Raw genomic sequence first — 20,651 nt, 5'->3', positions numbered from 1 at the left:
TTTTTTGGAGTGGTCACAAGTGAAGTAACAGAAAATAGAAACACACTCCTTCCATCCTTCCACTATTTTATTTTTCATTTATTTATCAAAACTTACATGAAGTTTTATGATTTTGTTTTAAAGTTTCATGATCATAATCTAATAGTCTAGTGTGCCACTTTTTTTTTTTTTTTTTTTTTTTTTTTTTTTGACTGTGGTTGTTTTGCCGCAAAAGAAATCTATTTCTAAACGACTGGTCATTGTAGGCAATTTAAGATAAGTGAGATTTTTTATCAGTTTTTTAATTAAATTCAGTCAGCAAACATCTATGCCTTGTGTGTCTGTACTATCACTGTACACTGAATATAAACAATGGAAGACCAAACTTTCAAAGCAAGGACGTCATTGTTAAATGCTATTCTATCTACCACCTGTTTTTCAGCTGTGTGGGAAATGTGTTTACCAGTGGCCATTAGTGCGCTTCCTGTATACTGTGTTCAGATGAGTGGCAGACTCAATTATAACAGCAGTGGCAATTATTTACCGCTGCTGCTCGGAAGTGATTGGGAGGGTGATATGCAAAGGGTCATTATCAATTCTGCCAAATTAGGAGAAATTGAGGCTGCGTTATTTGTTTTTTTTTGTTTCTTTTTTTTTTTTTTTAATCTAGACTGCAGAGGAGTCACCATGTTAAATTGCACTGTGGTCCAGACTTAAGTGCGAGCCTGATCAAAGTATACCCAGTCCTGAAATATTGACGGCTCATAAAGGAAACATTTTCTCTGGTGGAAATGTTTTGTACACCGTACTGTATTTCTGGGTCATCTGTAACCTGTGTAACAATAGTGTATAAGCGTAAGTACTTCAAACTGTAATTGGTGCCAACAAGGTAAATCCTTGTGAAGTCCCCTGAAGCAAAGACCACATGTTCCAGCGAGAGCAACACTTCTTCTTTACGATTCTATTCCTTTATTTACCGATCAGAAGAATCCATTGCTGATCTGCAGTGCTGCCTGAAGGGAAGTGAATTAAATTGATTGGCTATAGCTCACAGAGGTCAGAGTTGATTATTGATCTCGCACGTGGAGATCGTCATTCTGCTCACCTTAAAGGAGCCGGCCCTCTTAGAACCTCCATCCAGGCGATCCAACTCAATATTGCTTAAATGTTCGAAATTCACTGTAAAACGAGTGACCAGTAGAAACTATAATTTCCACAAAATGTCTTCCGCGCAGGGTGAAACTGCTGTGTTGACACGGGAAACAGCTTTGATCAGTCACAGTTGACGCCAAAGGAGCGAGGCGGAGGAGATTCCCACTGAGACTTCTCCATAATTTGCTCACCACAAATGTCATTTGCTGTTTGGCCTTTTGATGTGACTGAGGGCTTCATACAATACAATTACAAGGTCTTTCTCAATCTCGCACACTCAGGATCACCCAAGGACACGTGGGACTGACTCAAACAAGCTGCCCCCCAACTGTGAAGGAGATAATTGCTTTCTTCAACAGAAGGGTTCAACCTCCAAACACTCGGCGGAGCTGAATGCCCTTCCGGGTAAAGACAAAGTCATCTGTGCCCGTATCCCCTCATGGCAGGAGGAGCCTATGGCTTAAGGCATTATCTGCCCTCTCAGTCACATAACACTATGTTCTCCTGGCTTGTAAAGCACGCTTTATATACTCAGTTATATGACTTGATTAAAACTATTGTTCTCTATTTCAGTATTTTGTTGTTGCCTGTATACAGATGTGCTCCCCTGTGTGTCTGTGCTTATTGCCTAGACACGTGCCGTCACCCTTCATGCGGGCACCCAAGGTTTGTCTCCAGTGAGTTGAGTGATGAACTTCGGCAGGGAGGTGGCCCGACAGACCAGTTGTTATACATATGTGATAGAGGATGAGGATCCAGCCCTGGCGAGCCTTAGCATATTTGAGGTGAGGCTGTCACCAAACTGTGTGAAAAATGAGCAAATGTGCGTAAAAATCAACAAATATGAAACCACAAATGTCTAAAAAAAAAAAAAAAAAACAGTTTAAGATGTGGTTTCTCTCTTTTACATGTATTTACAATATGAGGAGTGTTTATGTAACATCCCATCAGTAATCCCAACTCTGTGTAATCTTAAAGAAAAACACTGTGAAGAGCTGAGTACAGGGCAGATGACAGCTCTAGTATTGTATAATAATGTTACGTGAGTTGCAGTATTTGAACTTAGATTAGTGGTCTTTAAACTGAACAATAGACATTATATCATACATACATGTCCTCGTACTTAAACAACTGATGAGGTCGACCGCTAATGATTGCCAAAATAGCTGTTACCAAACTGACATATATGACTGTTGGAGAGTACCAGCGATAGGTATACTGGACTGATTGTCATGTGGTTGAGAAATGGTCTCAGGTTGAGACACCAGAGCTATTTGGTTAGGTTTAGGTTTGCATACATATTATTGCAACAGAAACACTGCTAGCTGTTCATGCCTATAAAAATTCCCACTGTGAAAACACCGACATGGCTAACAGATTCTTCTCTTATCTTCACTCTCCGTACATAATATCACATTCTTTATTACCACCTAGTTGGCTGAGAAGGGTGACCTGGCTCTCCTGGACAACCTGGTCAAGAAGAGCCCAGAGGTCCTGAGTGAGAAAGATGAATGTGGAGCCAGTCCCCTTCATCACGCTGCCGCAGGGGGCTACATCACCCTTATCCAATTCATCACCAGTGTCATAGACTCACAGGGTAGGCACGCCTCAGTCATTGATCATAAGTTGCACTCCAGAATAGGTAAAAATATGCATATTGTGCATCACCATAATTCAGATTGAAGCTACTGTAGAAAGGAATAAGTCACATTATGGAGTGCTGTGTCTGGCACTGATAAGAGTTTCCTGGATCTACATGCATATTTATGTAATTGCATTTGCGTCTGTGTGTATTTGCATGTGCTCTCGTATCACCTCCCAGAGCTGAACAGCTGTGATGACCAGGGTAATGTGCCCCTCCACTGGGCTGTGGAGAGGAACAAGGCAGAGAGCTGCAAGGCTCTTCTGGACCTGGGGGCCGACCCCAACATCCTCAACACGGCCCTCCTGTCCCCTCTGCATCTGGCCGTGAGCCTCGGACACAACAGCCTGGTGGAGGTGAGGAAGTCAACGGCGCCCAGCTGAAATAACAGTCTATGTGAAGTGCTCCCTTGTTTTTGCGTTATCTCATTGATGACCAGATGATTGCAGAGGCACTGTATTTATTTAGGAAAAAACAGCACGTCCCATACTAAGTAGAAGTGCCTAGTACACTTACACAAAAAAGTCCAGTCTACAGAATGAGTTCTGTTATTCTTGACATTTAGAGCATGTTACAGTTTACACACATGCAAGCCATTCATCACAGCTGTTGACTGTGCCCAGCATGGTGCCTGTAATAATAATTTTATCATTTTATGTTGCAACAAATATACTATTTTGAGGTATTGTTTTTTTCTAAGTCAGTTGTTTTAATAAAATATTCAAACCAATAATATACTTTTCAAACCAAGATTTAGTTGCTCTGATACACCCATTATGCCAACAGGAAGTCCAGTGTAAGACCGCATCTCTACATAACAAAAAGACTGCAGGTTCACAAACTTTTTAAAGGGAAGAAAACTGTATAGTAGACAATCATATCATCACATCACACACTTCACAGCACATGAACTCATCACTTAGAGCAGCCACTGCACCCTAAAGTCAACTGAAAACTATCTGACAAAACCTGACTCGACTGTCTACTTGGAAAGACCTTGTCCTGTCCTCCCTGTAGCGTTTGGCTGTTGTCCACAAACTGACACAGTTGCCGTATGCTGGAGGAGAAAGGACGCGAGTGCATAAGTAGAGAGTCGAGGACAGGAACGGGATGGAGCTCATGTTAGGTTCTTATCTCTGCCCCCTGCAGCTGCTGCTGTCCTACTGTGCTACAGACAGCAATCTACAGGGAGATCTTGGGAACACCCCCCTGATACTGGCCTGTTCAACGAATAACTGTGAGGCTCTCAGCATGTTGGTATGTACAAGAGAAAACGATGCATTCAAGCTCATGTCTACCTGCACCAGCCTGTAAAGGATAACTGTCCAGCTGTACAGAACAGATTATGTAGCAGTTCTTTATACTGACTGTCAGCCCACTGCGGCTTTGTCTCTGACAAAGAATTCTCTGTTTGTCTCTCTCTCCATCCATTCGCCTCTCTGTCAAAGATAAAGAATAGAGCGATGCTTTGCCAACAGAACAAGCTGGGCCATTTCCCCATCCATGCAGCTGCCTTCGCAGGTGCAAAGACGGCCATGGAGGTGATCCTGAAGTCCGGTACGACAAAAGGAACAGCCCATCATCAAAAACAGAGTGCTGACAATAAGAAAAAGTTTTTCCAGGGCCAAACAGCGCATTAAATCGATAGATAACACGAGGGTTCAACTCAGCCCCCAGGGATGTTTAGCAGAAAAATGCTTGTGCTACTTTGTACAGAGGCCAGATGCTGCAGACTGACAGTGTGTTTATCCACTGTGGGAGGTCTGTTTGGTAAATTGTGAGTTGTTGGAGGAAGGTTTAGTCAGATCACAAAATATTTTTAAATATTTATGATATATCTGTGATTGCTCGGCAAGGGAATTAATGTGTGTTCACATTTTGCAATGTTTGGGAAATCACACAGATAGCCCACCGTGAACGGACACAATTACCCGTTATTTCCCCTTCCCTTAAAAAACAAACAGCCGAAATAAGGAAGGTACAAGATAGAGGTCCTGTGATTGAAATTCCCTTGAAAGCTTATCAGCAATGAAAACAAACAAGCTTACACCAACAAGCCTCGAGTAAGAATCCTTCATCATGAGCCTTGTATGTACTCAGTGTGTAATTCACAATTATGAAACAGTTTAATTTCCTGCTGGCAGGAGAGGAGATGGGCTACCCCATTCAATCACACATCAACTATTTAGACAAGTCCAATAGCAGTCCCCTCCATCTGGCTGTACGCGGCGGGAATATGGACGCCATCCGTCTCTGCCTCACATATGGCGCCAAAGTTGAACAGCAACAGGTACTGACACTGAGTGCTTTCCTACCTCTCTCCACTGCACTGTGATAAACACTTAAACATCTGGGGGCGGCTAATTGCAGATATTGATGTTCACGTTCCATCTGTCTCTTGCATGCTTTATCAGGTTTGCAGTATTTTTGAAACTAGATCTTATTTGCGTACACCTGTGAAGCTGGCAAAGGGGCTCAGTCTCTACTGTTCAAGCATGTCAGTCTTATAATGCCCATCTGGGAGTGATCATTATGTGTAGCCCTGGGGTAGTGGCCGGAGCTGCAGCAGGAATAGTGACTACAGTAATAGCCTCGGTTGGCTAAATTGATACAAATTACCTCCACTTACTCGGCGAAGCTGAGTGGAGCTATCACTGGCCTCCTCTTGCCAGTTCTGGTTATCTCATTAAAGGCTTGTGTTACAGACGCCTGGGTTCAGCCAGTAAGTCTGAGAGATGCTTTGCTGATGTTACACTGCAGAAGTGGACATTGTATGTGTGTAAGCGAGCACATGTGAGAGCCTGGGACCATGCTAATTCCTGTGTGCGTGTGTGTGTTGTGCTCTCTCTAGCTCAGTATGTCACGGCTTCTCTGAATGGCGCAGACATAAATCGAGCTTGAAGAGCTCGTGAATATTCATTGTATTTATTCATTATTCATCGCTCATAATGTTATTGTGTTTTGTTGCTGTCCAGAATGACAGGTCCACGCCGCTACATTTGGCCTGCACCCAGGGTGCTACTGAGGTAGTCAAGCTGATGCTGTCCTCTTTTGACCAAGTGGACGACATTATCAACCTAACTGATGGGGCAAATCAGACCCCTCTACACAGGTGGGCTTATTCTATCCCTCCACCCTGAACTGAGTAAAAACAAATTCTCTAATTTGAAAATACCCCCTTCCATTGATTGCATGTATTGATAATGCCAATGCGTGTGGCTATGGAGGTCTGTAGATACATTCATTGAGTTTCAATAAGATGCTAATTTTGCTCCATCATGGCCTCTTAGCAGCTATTTATCTGCCCGTTTGACTTGATATTATACACTGTGATGATGTTCTTTAGCTGCTCTTTACAGTTAAGCTTGGAGCATTTAAGGCACATGACACCACATTCCTCATCATATAGCAGTCTGTATGCTAAGCTAAGCTAAGCTAAGTAGCAGCTGGCTTTAGCATCATATTTCTATATATCCAGACTACATTTATGACACAAAAAATTAGCACTCAAGTTAGTTCTTGTCAATGGAGTTGTGAGAATTGCAGAGTCTATGTAAATGTGCACAATGCTTTTGTGTAGAGTTCAACCGTGGAGCATTTCAGGATGCGACTTTGCACTTTTAACCATCTTGACAGGGCTGACCTTTGAGGGAACGGAGAGATCCTGAGAGTCCATAATGGAGAGAGCTATCTTATTAGTTCTCTTCATCCAATTTAATCTGAGTCTCCACAAAAGGATGAACTTCTTCACAAAGGAGATGAGCCATGCTTCGCAGCTATTGAGAGTGGATGGTCAAATATGGTCCCTCAAATTCACTTACAGGCCAGTTAGAGACTAAGAGCAGGAAAAGTCACGTCACCAAGCTTCCAGCATAATCTTTTTCAGTTTTCGCACATGTTCAGAAATACTTTTAATTAATCATTTTTTGAATAGATATTGTTTTAATTAAACTATTCAGAGATAAAAACCCTTTCAAAGGCACATGAATGCATTTATGTTGATGTGTAGTATCTGCAGTTAATATCCCAACTGCTTGCTCATGCTCTGTAAAGATCAATCCATCTCTGTAATAAACACTGTGACAAACAAGAAGAACAAAGATATAAAATCCTTGGGCATGGCCAGCAGAATAATGAGCTTTTAATTGGGGACAATAATAAAGATATGAGTACATAATAAAGATATGCTCCCCACATTGATTTTATCTTAAAGCTATTTGTGTTGGCACAGGCAGCAGCAGAGTAAGACCAGATTCAAGGACAGAGGGAGGGGGGATGGATCTGTGTAACCCTTTTTATCCTCTTTTTAACATCAAAAAAGTCCTTAGCTGACATTTTTATTCTTACTCTGATATAACTGCTGTAGTGTGTTGTAAAATACCCACATTAAACTTATAGCTGATTTGGTTCAATAAATCTAACCCATGACCTCTAACACACAACAGCCGTGCTCCCGTCTCCCCCCAAGCCATAGCATCATCTGTGGATTTTAGACTTTGAGATTTTCAAGTCTGTGAAGAACGTCACTCAGTGGCGGAAATCATCTTACCTCTACTTAAGTCTCTCTCTTGATGCAGAATGTCACCGGAATACCAGGAATTAGTGCATCATCGAAGTGAGCCATTACAATCCTGGAGATAAAACATGTAACCACAAAGGAAAATCTGGTTGTTATATCATGCTTTGACAAAGAAGAATTAGAATCAGATTGTCCTTATTCGACATCTGACAATAATGGTCAGATCTTGACTCACAAATCACGTGTTGTATGGCTGGCTTTACAATAAGTGTGTTTGCTTTTCCAGGGCTACAATATTTGACCACGCAGAGCTGGCCGAGTACCTAATTTCTTTGGTAAATAAAAACACACATACACATACACACACACACACACACCACAGATGTTATGCACAGGACATTCCCACCTTTAACATCAGGGGGTGTGTTAGAAATTGCTTGCATTAAGTGCAAGAAACTGCATTAAAGAGAGGAAAACTGCATTTTTTTTCTGCAGTAAATACTTCAGTTGAGCAAATGAAATGGCAAATCAACAATGTATGTATCAATGCTGCTCATTCAGTGATTGGGTAACATGTGTGTTCATATTGCCATCACTAAACAATATTTGCAATTTTACACACACCTCTTGGTGTAGTAAATGCTAAAGGTGCAGCCCCGTTGCCTGCGGGCCATCTGTCACCATCTGTTGCACTTGCTTTAACGGAATTGTGTTGCTAAGAAAAAGCAGGGGGTCCAAGTTTATCTCCTGTCAACTCATTCTGTCAGCAAACACTGCAATAGGAGACAAACTCTGCATGCTGTGCATGTTTATCTCACAAAGAGTGACATTGCTTGGCACCACAGACCAGCTAATTGCAGTGAATACATCTGCTTTTCAGCTGCAATTTTGACTGGGCTTTTGGTTTTAATGCTAACAAATCAGGCCATGAGGTGGTTAGTGGCACTTCAAAAGGAGGAGTGTCGTGTTTTAATTGCTTTTGAAAAGATAGTGCTGCCCCTTCTCTCCTGTGTGGTCTTTTTATAGGTCTGATTTGTGTCGCTAACAGGATATAAGTGTCTATTTTTTGGCTCAAAGGATTGACATTTCGTCAAGCCCTTCTGTCCCCTCAGTCACTGTTGCTAGACCTTTCTGCTCTTGCATGCAACTTTTACAGTTTAAGAAAATGGTGGCAAATTTGACACGTTTATTTGTGTCCTTTAGTATTTAACTAAACATTATATAATGGCAAACGTTTCAAGGATGATGACTAAAGATGTCTTCACCAAACATAGTGGTATCTAAGGTGACATTAGCAGGGGGTTGCTAAAGTGTAGACGTCACAGTTGGGCCAGGGATTGGACCCAAATGCAGACAACTGAGGCAGAGTGATGCATTTCAATGATAACATAGAGGTACAAAGGCTTACAGGATGGTGAGGCCAGCAAGGGTCAAAACCAGAGAAGGAAGTCCAAATAGGCAATCAAGTCCAACAAGGAGCAGGCAAGAACTGAAAGTGTGATGAACAGGCAAGGTCCAAAGCAGACAGGTAATGGGTCTCAGGTACAACAGATTACCAGGATACAGGCTAGAGAGCAAGTCATGGAGCACATGGCCACATAGCAAAACGATTGGTTGATTAGGGAATGAGGTGCAGGTGGGGAAATGGGTGTGGGGCAGATGAGAAGTGGGAACAGGTGTGTGGATGGGTGGGGCAGTCAGGTGATGAGGAAAAGCAGGGACATTTGGTCGACAGCTTGAGGATGGCAGGCCTGGAGGGAGAGTGAAAAGGAGAGTGAAAGTATATGGCCTGGGAGAAGTGAGCAGACCTGAGAGCAATTTGTAGAAAAAGGGGAAGTGAGGAGCAGATTGTGACTGTAAACTTCCCCAAACCCAATATTTTTGAGCAGAATAGAGCTGCTAACATTAGCCTAAATGTCTATATTATCTAGCACTGGCTTCCACACAGTAGACTAGGTGATATGCTGTCTTGGAAGTAATGCTGTTGCTAGCTAGTAAGCTGTTCCATACATATTGGCTCTTGTATTTCTGTCATGCCTTGTGGCTGCTAAGCTTAAAATCCTTCAGACTTTAAATCTAGAATTAATTTATTTGCCCATTTCATTACTCATGTGCCACACTACATACCTCACATACACACATTTGATCTGAGAACCTCAAGCCTGACATTAGCATAGATGTTGCTAATGTTCCCATGGTCTCATTTGTTTGCCATGATTTCATCAATGTGTGTTAAAATTAATGAGGTGCACCGTGCATTCTCTCATCAGGGCGCAGACCTTAATGGCATCGATTGTAAAGGAAACTCTCCCTTGCTGCTGGCTACGAGCTGTGGAGCATGGAAAACTGTGGCTCTGCTGCTGTCAAAAGGTGAGCTACTGCACTGTATTTCACCACCAGCAATGCCCATATTGTTTTGTAAAATGCTTGATAATGCAGGTTGTGCCCGCTCATGCATGTGTTTATGTCTTTTAGGGGCAAATGTGAATGTGAGGGACAGATGCGGTTGTAACTTCCTTCACCTGGCCATTCTGCAGCCTAAAGGTCTGAAAAACCTCCCAGAAGAAGTCCTGCAGGTACTCCTCAATCAACGCTGCCTCTTTTTAACTCATCACATGTACTGTAATGCCGCTCAAACAAAGATGTCACTAAGATTGGAAATCATTCTGTCAATTTCCATTGAGCCTAGCTTCACGCATTCAAGGCCAGTTGATGAAGTTCATTATACTCTCACTAAGCCAGATGATCCTTGAAAACATTGTAAGCTTTACCTAAAGCTACAGTGACACCTTCAAAATGAGCCACAGAGGAAGGCTGATATTTACACTGGGAATGGGATCTCTCCATATCTGTGCTCAAATATTATTACACTTCACTATTATGCATCTAATCTCAGCATGTGTGTGCGTGGGTGCGTATGCATGTGTATAAATGTAGTCATGGTCGAAGTTATATAATATGTGCCCTTTATGCTACATGATTTGAAGTTGTTCTTTGTTTAAAGCACATTTTACTGTCTATTTTAAAGTATGAATACATAAATGTGTTTTTGACTTGTCTAACTGTAGCACAGCAGTGTGAAGGAATTGCTGAGCTGCGAGGATAATGAGGGCTGCACCCCGCTCCACTACGCTTGCAGACTGGGCATCCATGACTCGGTGAAGAACATGCTGGGCCTCTCGGGGCAGGTCGGCCTCGCATGCAAGTCCAAGGACAAGAAGTCTGCCCTGCACTTTGCTGCTCAGTGAGTTCAATTGGTCCCTGAGGAAATGACTTTCCGTAACATCAAACTAAGCAACACTGATTTGGCCTGAATTTCACTCAAAGTCGCTCAAATTTGATCAAAGTACTGCCAGCAATGTCACGGCTGTTGACATTAGCCAGTGTGGGATGCAGGGAATATATCCTTTTTATATTGTTTTTGTTGTTATTTTAAAGCTGCTGTACACTGAATTACTGTTAAAACTCTGGAGCAATTACTTTCTACACAGAATTTCCTTGTCTTAAAACGTCTGGCTTCACAGGCAGCTAAAGATCACATTCTGACATTGTTCCTCTAGTTACTCTCTAACAAGTGTTATGTATTGATCAATGATACCCCAAGAGTATAAAACATTAATCAAAAATGGCTCTTCGGAGGGTTTTGACTTATGATCCTCCAAAAGCCAAGACTTTTAGCTCTGTAATTCAACAGTGGTCAGATGAAAAATGAAAGAATGTGCCTACATTTAATACAGCTACCTCACTGCTGTTTTAATCCGGTGAGCAATTTCTGCACTCAGGTGTCTTTTGATGATTCATTGCTGTGACATACCTATTATACAGTGACCCAAAGGAATTATTACAAGAATAGAATTCAATTAGCGAGGCACATGTGAAGAAATGTCACAGTGCTAACAGTGTGAAATGAGCGGACATTCAACATTATTGTTATTGATTTTTCTATCATGTACCCTCTATTTCATCAGAGCTGGAGGCCAAATGAAGGCCATGCTATGATATCATACCTTAACCACTGTGGGCACCTCATTTCCTTTCACACCAGTCTCACTGCACTAACACAAAGTGCTGCTGACCTTCTTAAAAGGTTCGGAGACAAAGAAAGATCATAGCGCAAGTCAGTCTGTCACTTCTGTTTATGTCTTCTCGCGGTTTGCCGAACCATTAGTCATTAACGCTCCCCGGCACTTTTTAACTATGTTTTCCCTGCAGATTCAAGCCCTGCAACTGCAATCTTAAGTGTCTTTGAGCAAGATACTCACTTGCCAAGATGAACTGTGCTGTATGTGCCTGCGGCCTCTGGCCACAGCACAGCAAAGCGTGTCCACTTCAGAGATTGACAGATCATAATAATGAAAAAAGTTCTTCCACAACCTCATGCTTCTCCTCATTCCTTTCTCCTTTAAGGTATGGGCGCATCAATACATGTCACCGATTGCTGGAAACAATCACAGACTCTCGTATGCTGAATGAGGGTGATGAGCGAGGCCTGACACCACTCCATTTAGCTTCAAGAGAGGGCCACACCAAGGTGGTACAGCTGTTGTTACGCAAAGGAGCTCTCTTTCACTGGTAAACGGAAACACAGACAAAAAATCTTCTTGTACAAATATAAAAAGTATATGCAAAACACTATATCATCATCTATGGCCTTGTCCACACATGCATGGGTATTTTCACATATGTATGTTTTTCAATGTATTTTGGTCCTTCCTCTACTTACAAATGCATTTTTAGGTCACTGAAAATGGAGCTTTTGGAGAACTCCTTCCAGGGTGGAGATATATATATATACAGGGATTTTTTGGTTTGTGACTACATGAGGTGATTTTGTGCATTGGCAGACGTGGCCAAAGTAGTGTTGGTGCTACATGTCTATGCATAAATATACAGTTACTCTTAGATTTTTTTTTTTTTTTTGAGGCACAGCAGTGTCACAGTGAGGTCGCTGCTACGTAATCCAACACTCCTACGACACAGACCTAGCCAGCAACACGCTGTGTTTCATTAGCGGCTCCACTTTCACTCATTCTCTTGCCCTCAGCCCTCGGTATTACAAAACGGCATACGTTGCACAGAGCATACTTGGAGAGCAGAGGGGGAGTGGGTGGGGGATTTAAACGGAGCACACATGTCTTTGTATACTTTAAGTCCACACTGTCATGGATCAACTGCCGAATCATGAGAAATACCTGCAGACTCATTTCAATGAGGCAAAGGTGGCGAATAACTGCTGAACGTCAATGCTTCATAATTAGCTGCATCAGTGATGTAGAAGTTTCTATTTGCAATCTGTATCATGATTATCATAACTGTTATTTATGATATCTTACAAAACAGAACATTTTCCATGCGTTCGACAGATAATGTTGGGAATAAAGAAATCACAGCTGAGCAGTGCAACAGTTTAAGTAAACATTACCTCCCATTAGTTCTGGTTCTAGATGTGTCCCGGTACTAGCTTTTTTTCAGGCCTCTGATTGGCCAACGTGGCTTTAGGTCATATTACCACCTGTTGGCTTGGAATGCTCATTTGCATTTTCATATGGACAGCTGTTTTCCAAAATAGCCATGCAGGTGTGAACTAGGGCTATGTACTGTTGCAGTTTACAGTATACAGAACTGTATACAATTTTTATTCTTGTCACCAATTCCCGTTCATTGAGCATGTCTTGTTTACAGTGACTACAAGGGTTGGACTTGTCTGCACCACGCTGCGTCTGCAGGATACACACACACTATGGACATCCTCCTGTCAGCCAATCCCAAGTTACTGGATAAAACAGATGAGGATGGGGTATGAGCTAGTATTGTTTCAGAAAGTCCAACCAAAACTTATTTCTGCAGTTCATGAATTGTTGCATAAAAACACTGGCACCCTAATAACGACCAACACTGAATAATAGAGATGTCCCTGTTCTATAATTAATGCAGAGTACTGTCTCCTGTTATGTATTATATATACTGTATATGCCAGAACACTGCGCTCCACGTCGCAGCGAGAGAGGGACATGTGGCTGCAGTCAGGCTCATGCTGTCTCGGGGAGCAGGCCTCATCTTAAACAAGAATGACACGTCGTTCCTCCATGAAGCTCTGCAAAACGGGAGAAAAGATGTGGTCAACGCTATAATTGACAGTGACAGGTATATTACTCATACAACTGCAGAGAAAAAGCTCAGCTCAAAGCACCATTTGTAAACCATACATTTATCCAGTGTTTCAGTTTTGTCCTGAGAAAACCATGTACCTCCAAAACTTTTCTGTAGTTACAAGAAAGACAGGCCTGTTTTCAGCATTGTAACCAATAATCTGATTGGTATTAAAATCTATCTTGAGAAGATTTAAAAACCACTAAAGCTATGGCTTCAAAGCAGGTTTTATGTGACCGTGTTATCTTTTTGGAAAACTACCACTGGGTAGCGCCAAAGCCCAAAATGTTTACTCCACACTTTTTGCAGTGGCTCTGTGATTTATTTGTTTTTCTTCTTCCAGATGTGCTGATTCTTTGACGCTGTTCATACCCGGCTCCAGCCAGCGATGTCCCATACTAGACATGATTGAGTTTCTTCCTGAGACCTACAAGGTTGCCAGTAGCAAAGAAATATAACATGTGTATCATAAAGCTGGTCGTATTTTCAGCAGTTCGCTGTTTTATAAACTGCTCTAATTGAGCACTGCTTATATATCACATGTAAAGCCCTCAGATCTTCTATCACTGTTTTTCTGCTTTCTTCAATAGCACCTATTGGACAACTGTGTGAAGGAATCTGACCATGATCGCAACAGTTCTGACTACCATGTAACTCAGCTTCAAGTTGCACAGAACATCGTGATCTAATATTGTACTAAACAATCAGATTAAACTTTTCTTTATGTTTTGTAGATTGAATACAACTTCACATGGCTCCAAGCTCCCCTTGCAACAGTGAAGTCAGCTGACGAGAACCTGAGGGTTAGGCCACTGGCTGCACTCAATGTAAGCAACTTTTGATTTTAATTGACAAAAATGAACAAATCTGCAAATAATCTACTTTACAGTCACACATGCCCTCTACTGAGGCTCTGCAGGCTCAACTATTCTCCTTCATGTATCTGTGGGCTCAAATTTTGCACATACAGGCTCATTCGATCACCCCGCCGCTATGTTACACCTAGCTGAGAGATGACGCCTTGCTTTGTTGCTTTTTCAAAACAAAATTCTTACCTCAGTGTGTCCCCCAATTTTTATTCCTCTTGCTTTTATGCCATCTGCCCTCTATCTTCGCCTCCAGGGAGGGAGACCCAGGAGGTGCAGGTTTCTGCCTGGCCTCCTGGACCCCCATGAGGGGCTGGTTGGGGAAAAAGCTGTGAGGTCAGGCTGCTGCTTTCCTCCTGTTAACACTACCATGTGTTGGTTCTAGATGCTTATGAACAAGCTGATAAATGTGCCGTGAGTGCCACCTATTTCTCCTGTTGCTGTTTGCCGCCTTAGAGGTCAGCACCTCTTAAAGTGCATTGTGTTGACTGCAATTGCATGTGCCATTTTGATTTTTTTCCGGTTGGAAAACTAGCAGAGGAAGAGGCAAAGGTGTAAGCCATGATCCTGCCAAAAGCTCCACAGAGCTCATCTGCCTGTGAATATATTCTCATTTTGCAATTAAGTTCAAAATGGGTTCAATCTGCATGCAGATGTTCATAAATATGCTTTGGTGAGTGGCCAAGTCTGCAGGGCTCTATTAAACGGCTCTGTCAGGGCATTGAACCAGAGGTATACTGTGTAATCTTTGTTAAATAGCCATTTACACAGCAACGACTATTCTTTTACTACACAGTGACATTTCATTTATTACAAAAACACAATCTCATCTACCATCAAACGTTAGAGACACTCATAGCGTGGTTCTGCCTGCTGAAGTCATCTTGCATACCTGTGGATGTCAATAAGGTACATACACTTTGAAATCTTTTTGGCTGCAGCTGTCAGGCTGTTCTTTATTGCTAGCAGATAACGTGCCATTAACAGCGAGCTATTTTTCTGTTGCTCTTTGCGCAGGCCATGGTGCATTACAACCGCATTGAACTCCTCAACCACCCCGTCTGCAAAAAGTACCTTGCAATGAAGTGGTGCGTATTTGTGATTTAACCCCCAAGAGTGACATTTCTCACTCTGATGTGTTGCGACTGCTGATCAGATTGCGAGAAGATTTATTGTGCTGAATGCACCAAATACCACTGCACCATTTACTTTGAATGTCATTCTTCTCATGTTGAAATTACTCTGTTTCCTTTGTTCTAATCCACAGGACTGCTTATGGGAGCAAGGCTCATTTGCTCAACATATTTTTTTACCTGTTAGGCCTGCTGCCCCTGACTCACCTGATAGTGACTCTGAGGCCCTCTATGAACACCACGAGCACGGGCGAGCACAAGATCACCATGGTGCCAGTATCTTTCTCAGAGGTACTAATGACAGTAATGATCCATATGTGTTTAATATCGAAATAAGTTCAATGCGTAACAGAGTGGCTGCTAACACCTGGTTTCCGCTGTGTTCTCAGTACAGCATCTGAGAGTTGTCTTGTTTTGCCATGTTTACACTGTGCAACAGTGGAGGCTTTAAAGGAACGTATTTTTGGTGTTGACCATGGGAGATTCTGCTTTGATTCACCTCTTTGTGAATATACTTTTTCACTCTCCAGATACACACATAGTACACAAGCAGAGTACATGTGATGAAGGATGACAGTAATCAACATTTGTCATTGTGATGCAGGCATTAAAATGCCAATGCTCTTCACTTCACAGCAAAGCGTCTTCTTGTCCTTCTGCATGGTGATGGTCTTGGTCATGAACATCTACGCCATAGGGAAGGAAGTGGTGCAGATATCACAACAGGTACTGTTATGCACGTGTTGTCGCCTTGCACGAAGCATGTGCTCATAAATCTGTTCGGCACCAGGTCTCGCCAGCAATCGGGTGTGATGGATGAGCACACTCTGATTTAGATGTGCGGGATCACAGAACGACCACAGTCAGAATGTTCCCTCTGTACTTTATCTGAGGATTCAGGAATATACATTTACAGTGTTGTCGTGCATTTAATGAAATACTGTACCTGAATGTTGCTTATATCTGCAAGGTTGTTGATTTTTGCTGATTTTTCTTTTCTTCTCTTGAAAGCGCTGGAATTACTTCAGGGATTATTCCAACCAGTCTGACTGGATATCAGCCATCGTCTGTCTCCTGTTCATCATTCCCGTAATGCTAAATGCAGAAGGTTCTTTACACTGGCAAGCAGGGGCCATAGCAGTTTTAAACTGCTGGATTGGATTCCTCTTGTATCTCCAGAGGTACTTCTCACTCTGACTTAACTGTACTGTGTCTACATTATGTCTTCTTGTATGGTGTAGAGGCCATTAACTGGTAATCTGCTTCTCCAGGTTTGAAGGTGTTGGCATCTATGTTGTGATGTTTTGGGAGATCATGAGAACACTGGTCCGCATCGTAATGCTGTTCTTTTACCTGATGTTAGCATTCAGCTTGGCGTTCTATGCTCTGATGCTCAACCAGGTAAGAGAAAAAAAGAAATAGTCAAAACTATGTAAAACTAAATGTTTTAAGCCTTTTGAGTGGGTCCAATAGGCTCCGGTGTTTCCTACAACTCACAAAGTAACAGAATGAATAACATACTAATGATTATTCTGTTGTCAGTGGTGGAGCTAAGATGGAGTTTGGGTAATACCAAAGGCGTTTTATTTATGAATGCAATGCAAAAGTCATGGTAAACCTTTAATTTTCAAGATGGTGTCACTGGTAGTCTTTGAGTTAAGCTAAGCTAACTGGTGCTGGATGGTCGCTTCATACAGATAAGAGTGGTACTCACCTTGTCATGTAACTCTCTGCAAGACACTGAATGAGCCTATGTCCCTAAACAGACAACAGGCAAGAAGGTCACAAAATCATCATCTGTGGAGGACGAATATCAATACCAAATGTTACAGTAATTGGGCCAGTGGTCAAGTTATCTTGGCCGGGACCACCTTTAGGCCTCGCTGTGACAGGTTAAAAACATTTGGCATGTTTTGTCCCCACTGAGAGCACGTCACTTTGTCGTTCTATTAATGGATTGTTTTGAAGAAGTGCTCCAGTATTTAACTCTGATAGATGAAATTTGCCTTCTTTTTTGTTAACCCTCAGAAAGAGTTTGACAGCGTGCCGCTCTCAGTGATACAAACCTTCGTGATGATGGTTGGGGAGTTGAACTACCAAAACAACTTCCTGGATGCTTACCTGAAGCAGGAGCTACCTTTTGGTATCCTGACTTATTTAATCTTTGTGAACTTTGTTCTGCTCATGCCAATACTGCTGGTGAACCTGATGGTAAGTATGCAGTGTCCCTTTTCATCGCCTCCTTATAGACATCTAGTTCTCACATAACAGCAGCTAGTTTATATTTTTAAACTACTGAATAGATGATGTGGTTCTAATTTGTTTTTGTTTGTTGTTTTAGATTGGTTTAGCAGTTGGAGACATTGCTGAAGTGCAAAGAAATGCTGCGCTAAAAAGAATAGCCATGCAGGTATGTGTGGAAATAGCTCGTCTGTTACTACATTTCTCTTACGTATACAGCATTTCCAAAGCACAGGAGTCATTACATCTTTTATCCTGCTTGCTCCGTGCACTCCCAGCCTCTCATGCCTGTCCTGGACAAATAAAGCAGACAAGTATAAAAAAACACACACACACACAGTAGATGATACTGTGGTGTTTTGTTCTTGAAGCCAAGTAGACTTGGAACATAGACATGTAAAATGTGATACTTGTCCAAAAATGTTGGATTATTGGCAGGAGACTATGTACTGTAGATGACTGTTTAGACTTTAATACAAATGAAGAAGTGATAGATGTAGTTTAGAATATTAGTAAAGATATTTGTCTATCTTAAGCATGTACAACCCCCTCTGACTGAAAGTCTGAATTTTATGACCTCAGATTGAGCTCCACACCGCTCTGGAAGACAAGCTGCCTTATTGGTTTATGAAGAGAGTCGACAAGAACTCCATCACTGTCTACCCCAATCACAAGTGCTCCAAGGTATGTGCAACACTTAAAAACCAGATACCGTCCAACATATCGATTTGTCTCCGTACCTGTGTCGGTTCCCTTTCTTAATTTGCACCACTTTTGTCAACAGCACTATATAAGGCAATTAATCACAGGTGATGATGACACAAATGAACTCTGGACTCGTCTGCGTGCCAATTCACAGAAGTGCCCACTGTTGGAGACCGAGCTGAAAAAGCAGAAGGGCAGGTAAAGCACACAAGGGTGCACATAATAATCACATCAGTCAGTTTTCAGTCAGGCTTCGAGTAGGCTTAGTACTGTGATGATGGAGAGTACATTGTTATCATTAATTCAAATATAATAAGCTGCCCTAAGGAATGCATAAACTGTGGTCTTTCAAGCAACTTAACAGCAGTTGTTGATGCATGAGCAGCCCCTAGTGGTGACAAATCAATAAAGCCTGGGACCAGGTGACCGAAAGATGCTTTCTTTCTATAATAAGCAAATTGGATCACTCAGCAGTATCGCCCACAAAAAGCCTGATTTTAAACCTGCTCAAGTTCAAATGAAGCCTCTCACTGAACCACATGAGCTGATGTTTTCCTCATCAGGATGAAGGAGATGTCGAGCACGCTGGAGAAACAGCACAACCTTCTGAAGCTCATCATCCAGAAGATGGAGATCACCTCAGAGGCTGACGAGTACGACGGCCCCATGAACGTTAGGACCAGGATGTGGCCAAGCCTGAGTCAGGCTAAACCAAGAGGACAGCGTGTGTCCCGGTGGGTCCCACTGATGAAGGCCATCGAGTCCAAGAGAAAATGAGAGGGCATCTTAACACGGCAACAACTACTGAATTATAGCTACATCATAAATCTCTGGGTATAACTTGCATAATTATATGACAAATGCACAGCGTAATTCATTGTATTACAGTTTTTCTCAGTCACTTTGGTACATTTCTCAAATCATCCTTAACATTTGCAAAACAGTGCATTTCTCAAAACAGTTCTTACAAACAGCTCCACATAATGGATCGTCTGCAAGAGCCCGTAACTTGCTCAGAATGCTTAGTTTATCTTTCTAAAGAGCTATTATATCAACAAGCATGCCATTACAATCAGAATGACAACTTCTCGTGTCATCAAGTAGTCAATCTAACAGTGTTTTCTGCACTCTCTCTGGATGGCATATATCAGTTTCAGCAGAACAAAGCAGCCATCACTACTCGTATTGTCATTTGTCGACAGGCAGTGTCATTGATACAGAAAAGAAAAAGACAGTGTTTTACAGCACAAAGCAAAAAAAAAAGAGACAAAATTAGGAATGTAAACACAGGAAATAAGGCTAAAGCAGAACTGTGCATGCAGAACTGTATGAGGAATTACAGTGCAGGCTATCTACGCCTCCTGTCTGTCAGGCAACAGATCTCCCTTTGTAATGCAGAAAGAATCTTCTGGAGTGTCTTGTTCAGCCTCTCATCAGGCTTTGTAACACTGTCTTGTGCTCTGTGTGTACACTGTATGCATGCCAATTTGACGGTTCATGAGATGCACCTGTGAGCTCTTTTGGAGAACCGACTGATCATTGGTGGATCTGACTCTTCACTCACATCCTTTCATTAATGAGTCATTAGAAAAACATTTACAAAAAGAAAATAAAGTCTGAGAGAAATTTACAGAAAACTGGTTCAGTCACTTTGCGTGTTGTGACTTACAATAAACTAATGTCCAAATGTTAAGACTGTTTAATCAGCGTGACGTAAAAAGAAATGCACCAAAGTGAATAAAAATGATAAGATTTAGCCCTTATATCCACTGTATCCATCCTGTATAGTGTAACAGTTAATTTAATTAAGTGCTCTTGAGTCGTCTTAACTGTTGTGTGGTTCAATATTGAATATTGCTGCATACTGAGCTTAAACCTATTGTATTAGTGATATCATTAACATTTTTCTCTGTAGGCTGAGACCGTAATGTTTCTTGTCCACTGTGGCACTGCTAAGTTACACTGGTGACCCACTGATAATGTTGAATGTTAAAGTCTTTGTGTGGCGTGTGCGCAGCATTGTCATACTTAACTACTACTGCTTCTGTAATGCTGTAATGTGTCTTTCTGGGAAATATGTACTCTCAAATATGATGTCTCAATCCATTATTAAACATGTCAACATGTAAAAGGAATTTTTTTTTTTGTCTTTTGTTTTTCACTATTTAAATATATCAGGTTTTATTGAATTGTAAGTTTGTTGGGTGAGACGCAGGCAGAATTTAAAGCTGCAGTAGGAGCCGAGAGGACACCTCCCTCGTGTG

The 20,651-nt window shown here is 41.9% G+C and overlaps 1 protein-coding gene across 1 annotated transcript; it reads left to right on the top strand.

Moving 5' to 3' along the window:
- Positions 1-1,820: 1,820 nt before the first annotated feature.
- On the top strand, positions 1,821-19,572 carry trpa1b (transient receptor potential cation channel, subfamily A, member 1b). Its single transcript, XM_076761643.1, has 27 exons — positions 1,821-1,916; positions 2,566-2,728; positions 2,954-3,129; positions 3,923-4,030; positions 4,222-4,330; positions 4,918-5,063; positions 5,749-5,885; positions 7,579-7,627; positions 9,563-9,662; positions 9,768-9,868; positions 10,361-10,536; positions 11,700-11,864; positions 12,975-13,089; positions 13,270-13,436; positions 13,786-13,876; positions 14,033-14,092; positions 14,177-14,269; positions 15,326-15,396; positions 15,576-15,732; positions 16,078-16,167; positions 16,453-16,622; positions 16,713-16,842; positions 17,470-17,652; positions 17,783-17,851; positions 18,265-18,366; positions 18,467-18,585; positions 18,951-19,572. The coding sequence occupies exons 1-27, from the start codon at positions 1,821-1,823 to the stop codon at positions 19,162-19,164; spliced, it is 3,357 nt and encodes a 1,118-aa protein (XP_076617758.1). The 3' UTR covers positions 19,165-19,572.
- The last annotated feature ends 1,079 nt before the right edge of the window (positions 19,573-20,651 follow it).

Source organism: Chaetodon auriga, chromosome 21 (assembly GCF_051107435.1).
Source record: "Chaetodon auriga isolate fChaAug3 chromosome 21, fChaAug3.hap1, whole genome shotgun sequence".
NCBI lineage: Eukaryota > Metazoa > Chordata > Actinopteri > Chaetodontiformes > Chaetodontidae > Chaetodon > Chaetodon auriga.
Note: the sequence above shows the minus strand (reverse complement) of the source record. Positions and strands in the feature narration are given on the sequence as shown.

Bases quoted from the DNA above. Each gene is read 5' to 3' on its own strand.
- trpa1b (XM_076761643.1), top strand. From the start codon at position 1,821: ATGAACTTCGGCAGGGAGGTGGCCCGACAGACCAGTTGTTATACATAT. The intron at 11,865-12,974 runs GTAAACGGAAAC...TCTTGTTTACAG, and splicing joins AAAGGAGCTCTCTTTCACTG to TGACTACAAGGGTTGGACTT. The intron at 18,367-18,466 runs GTATGTGCAACA...TTTTGTCAACAG, and splicing joins CCAATCACAAGTGCTCCAAG to CACTATATAAGGCAATTAAT.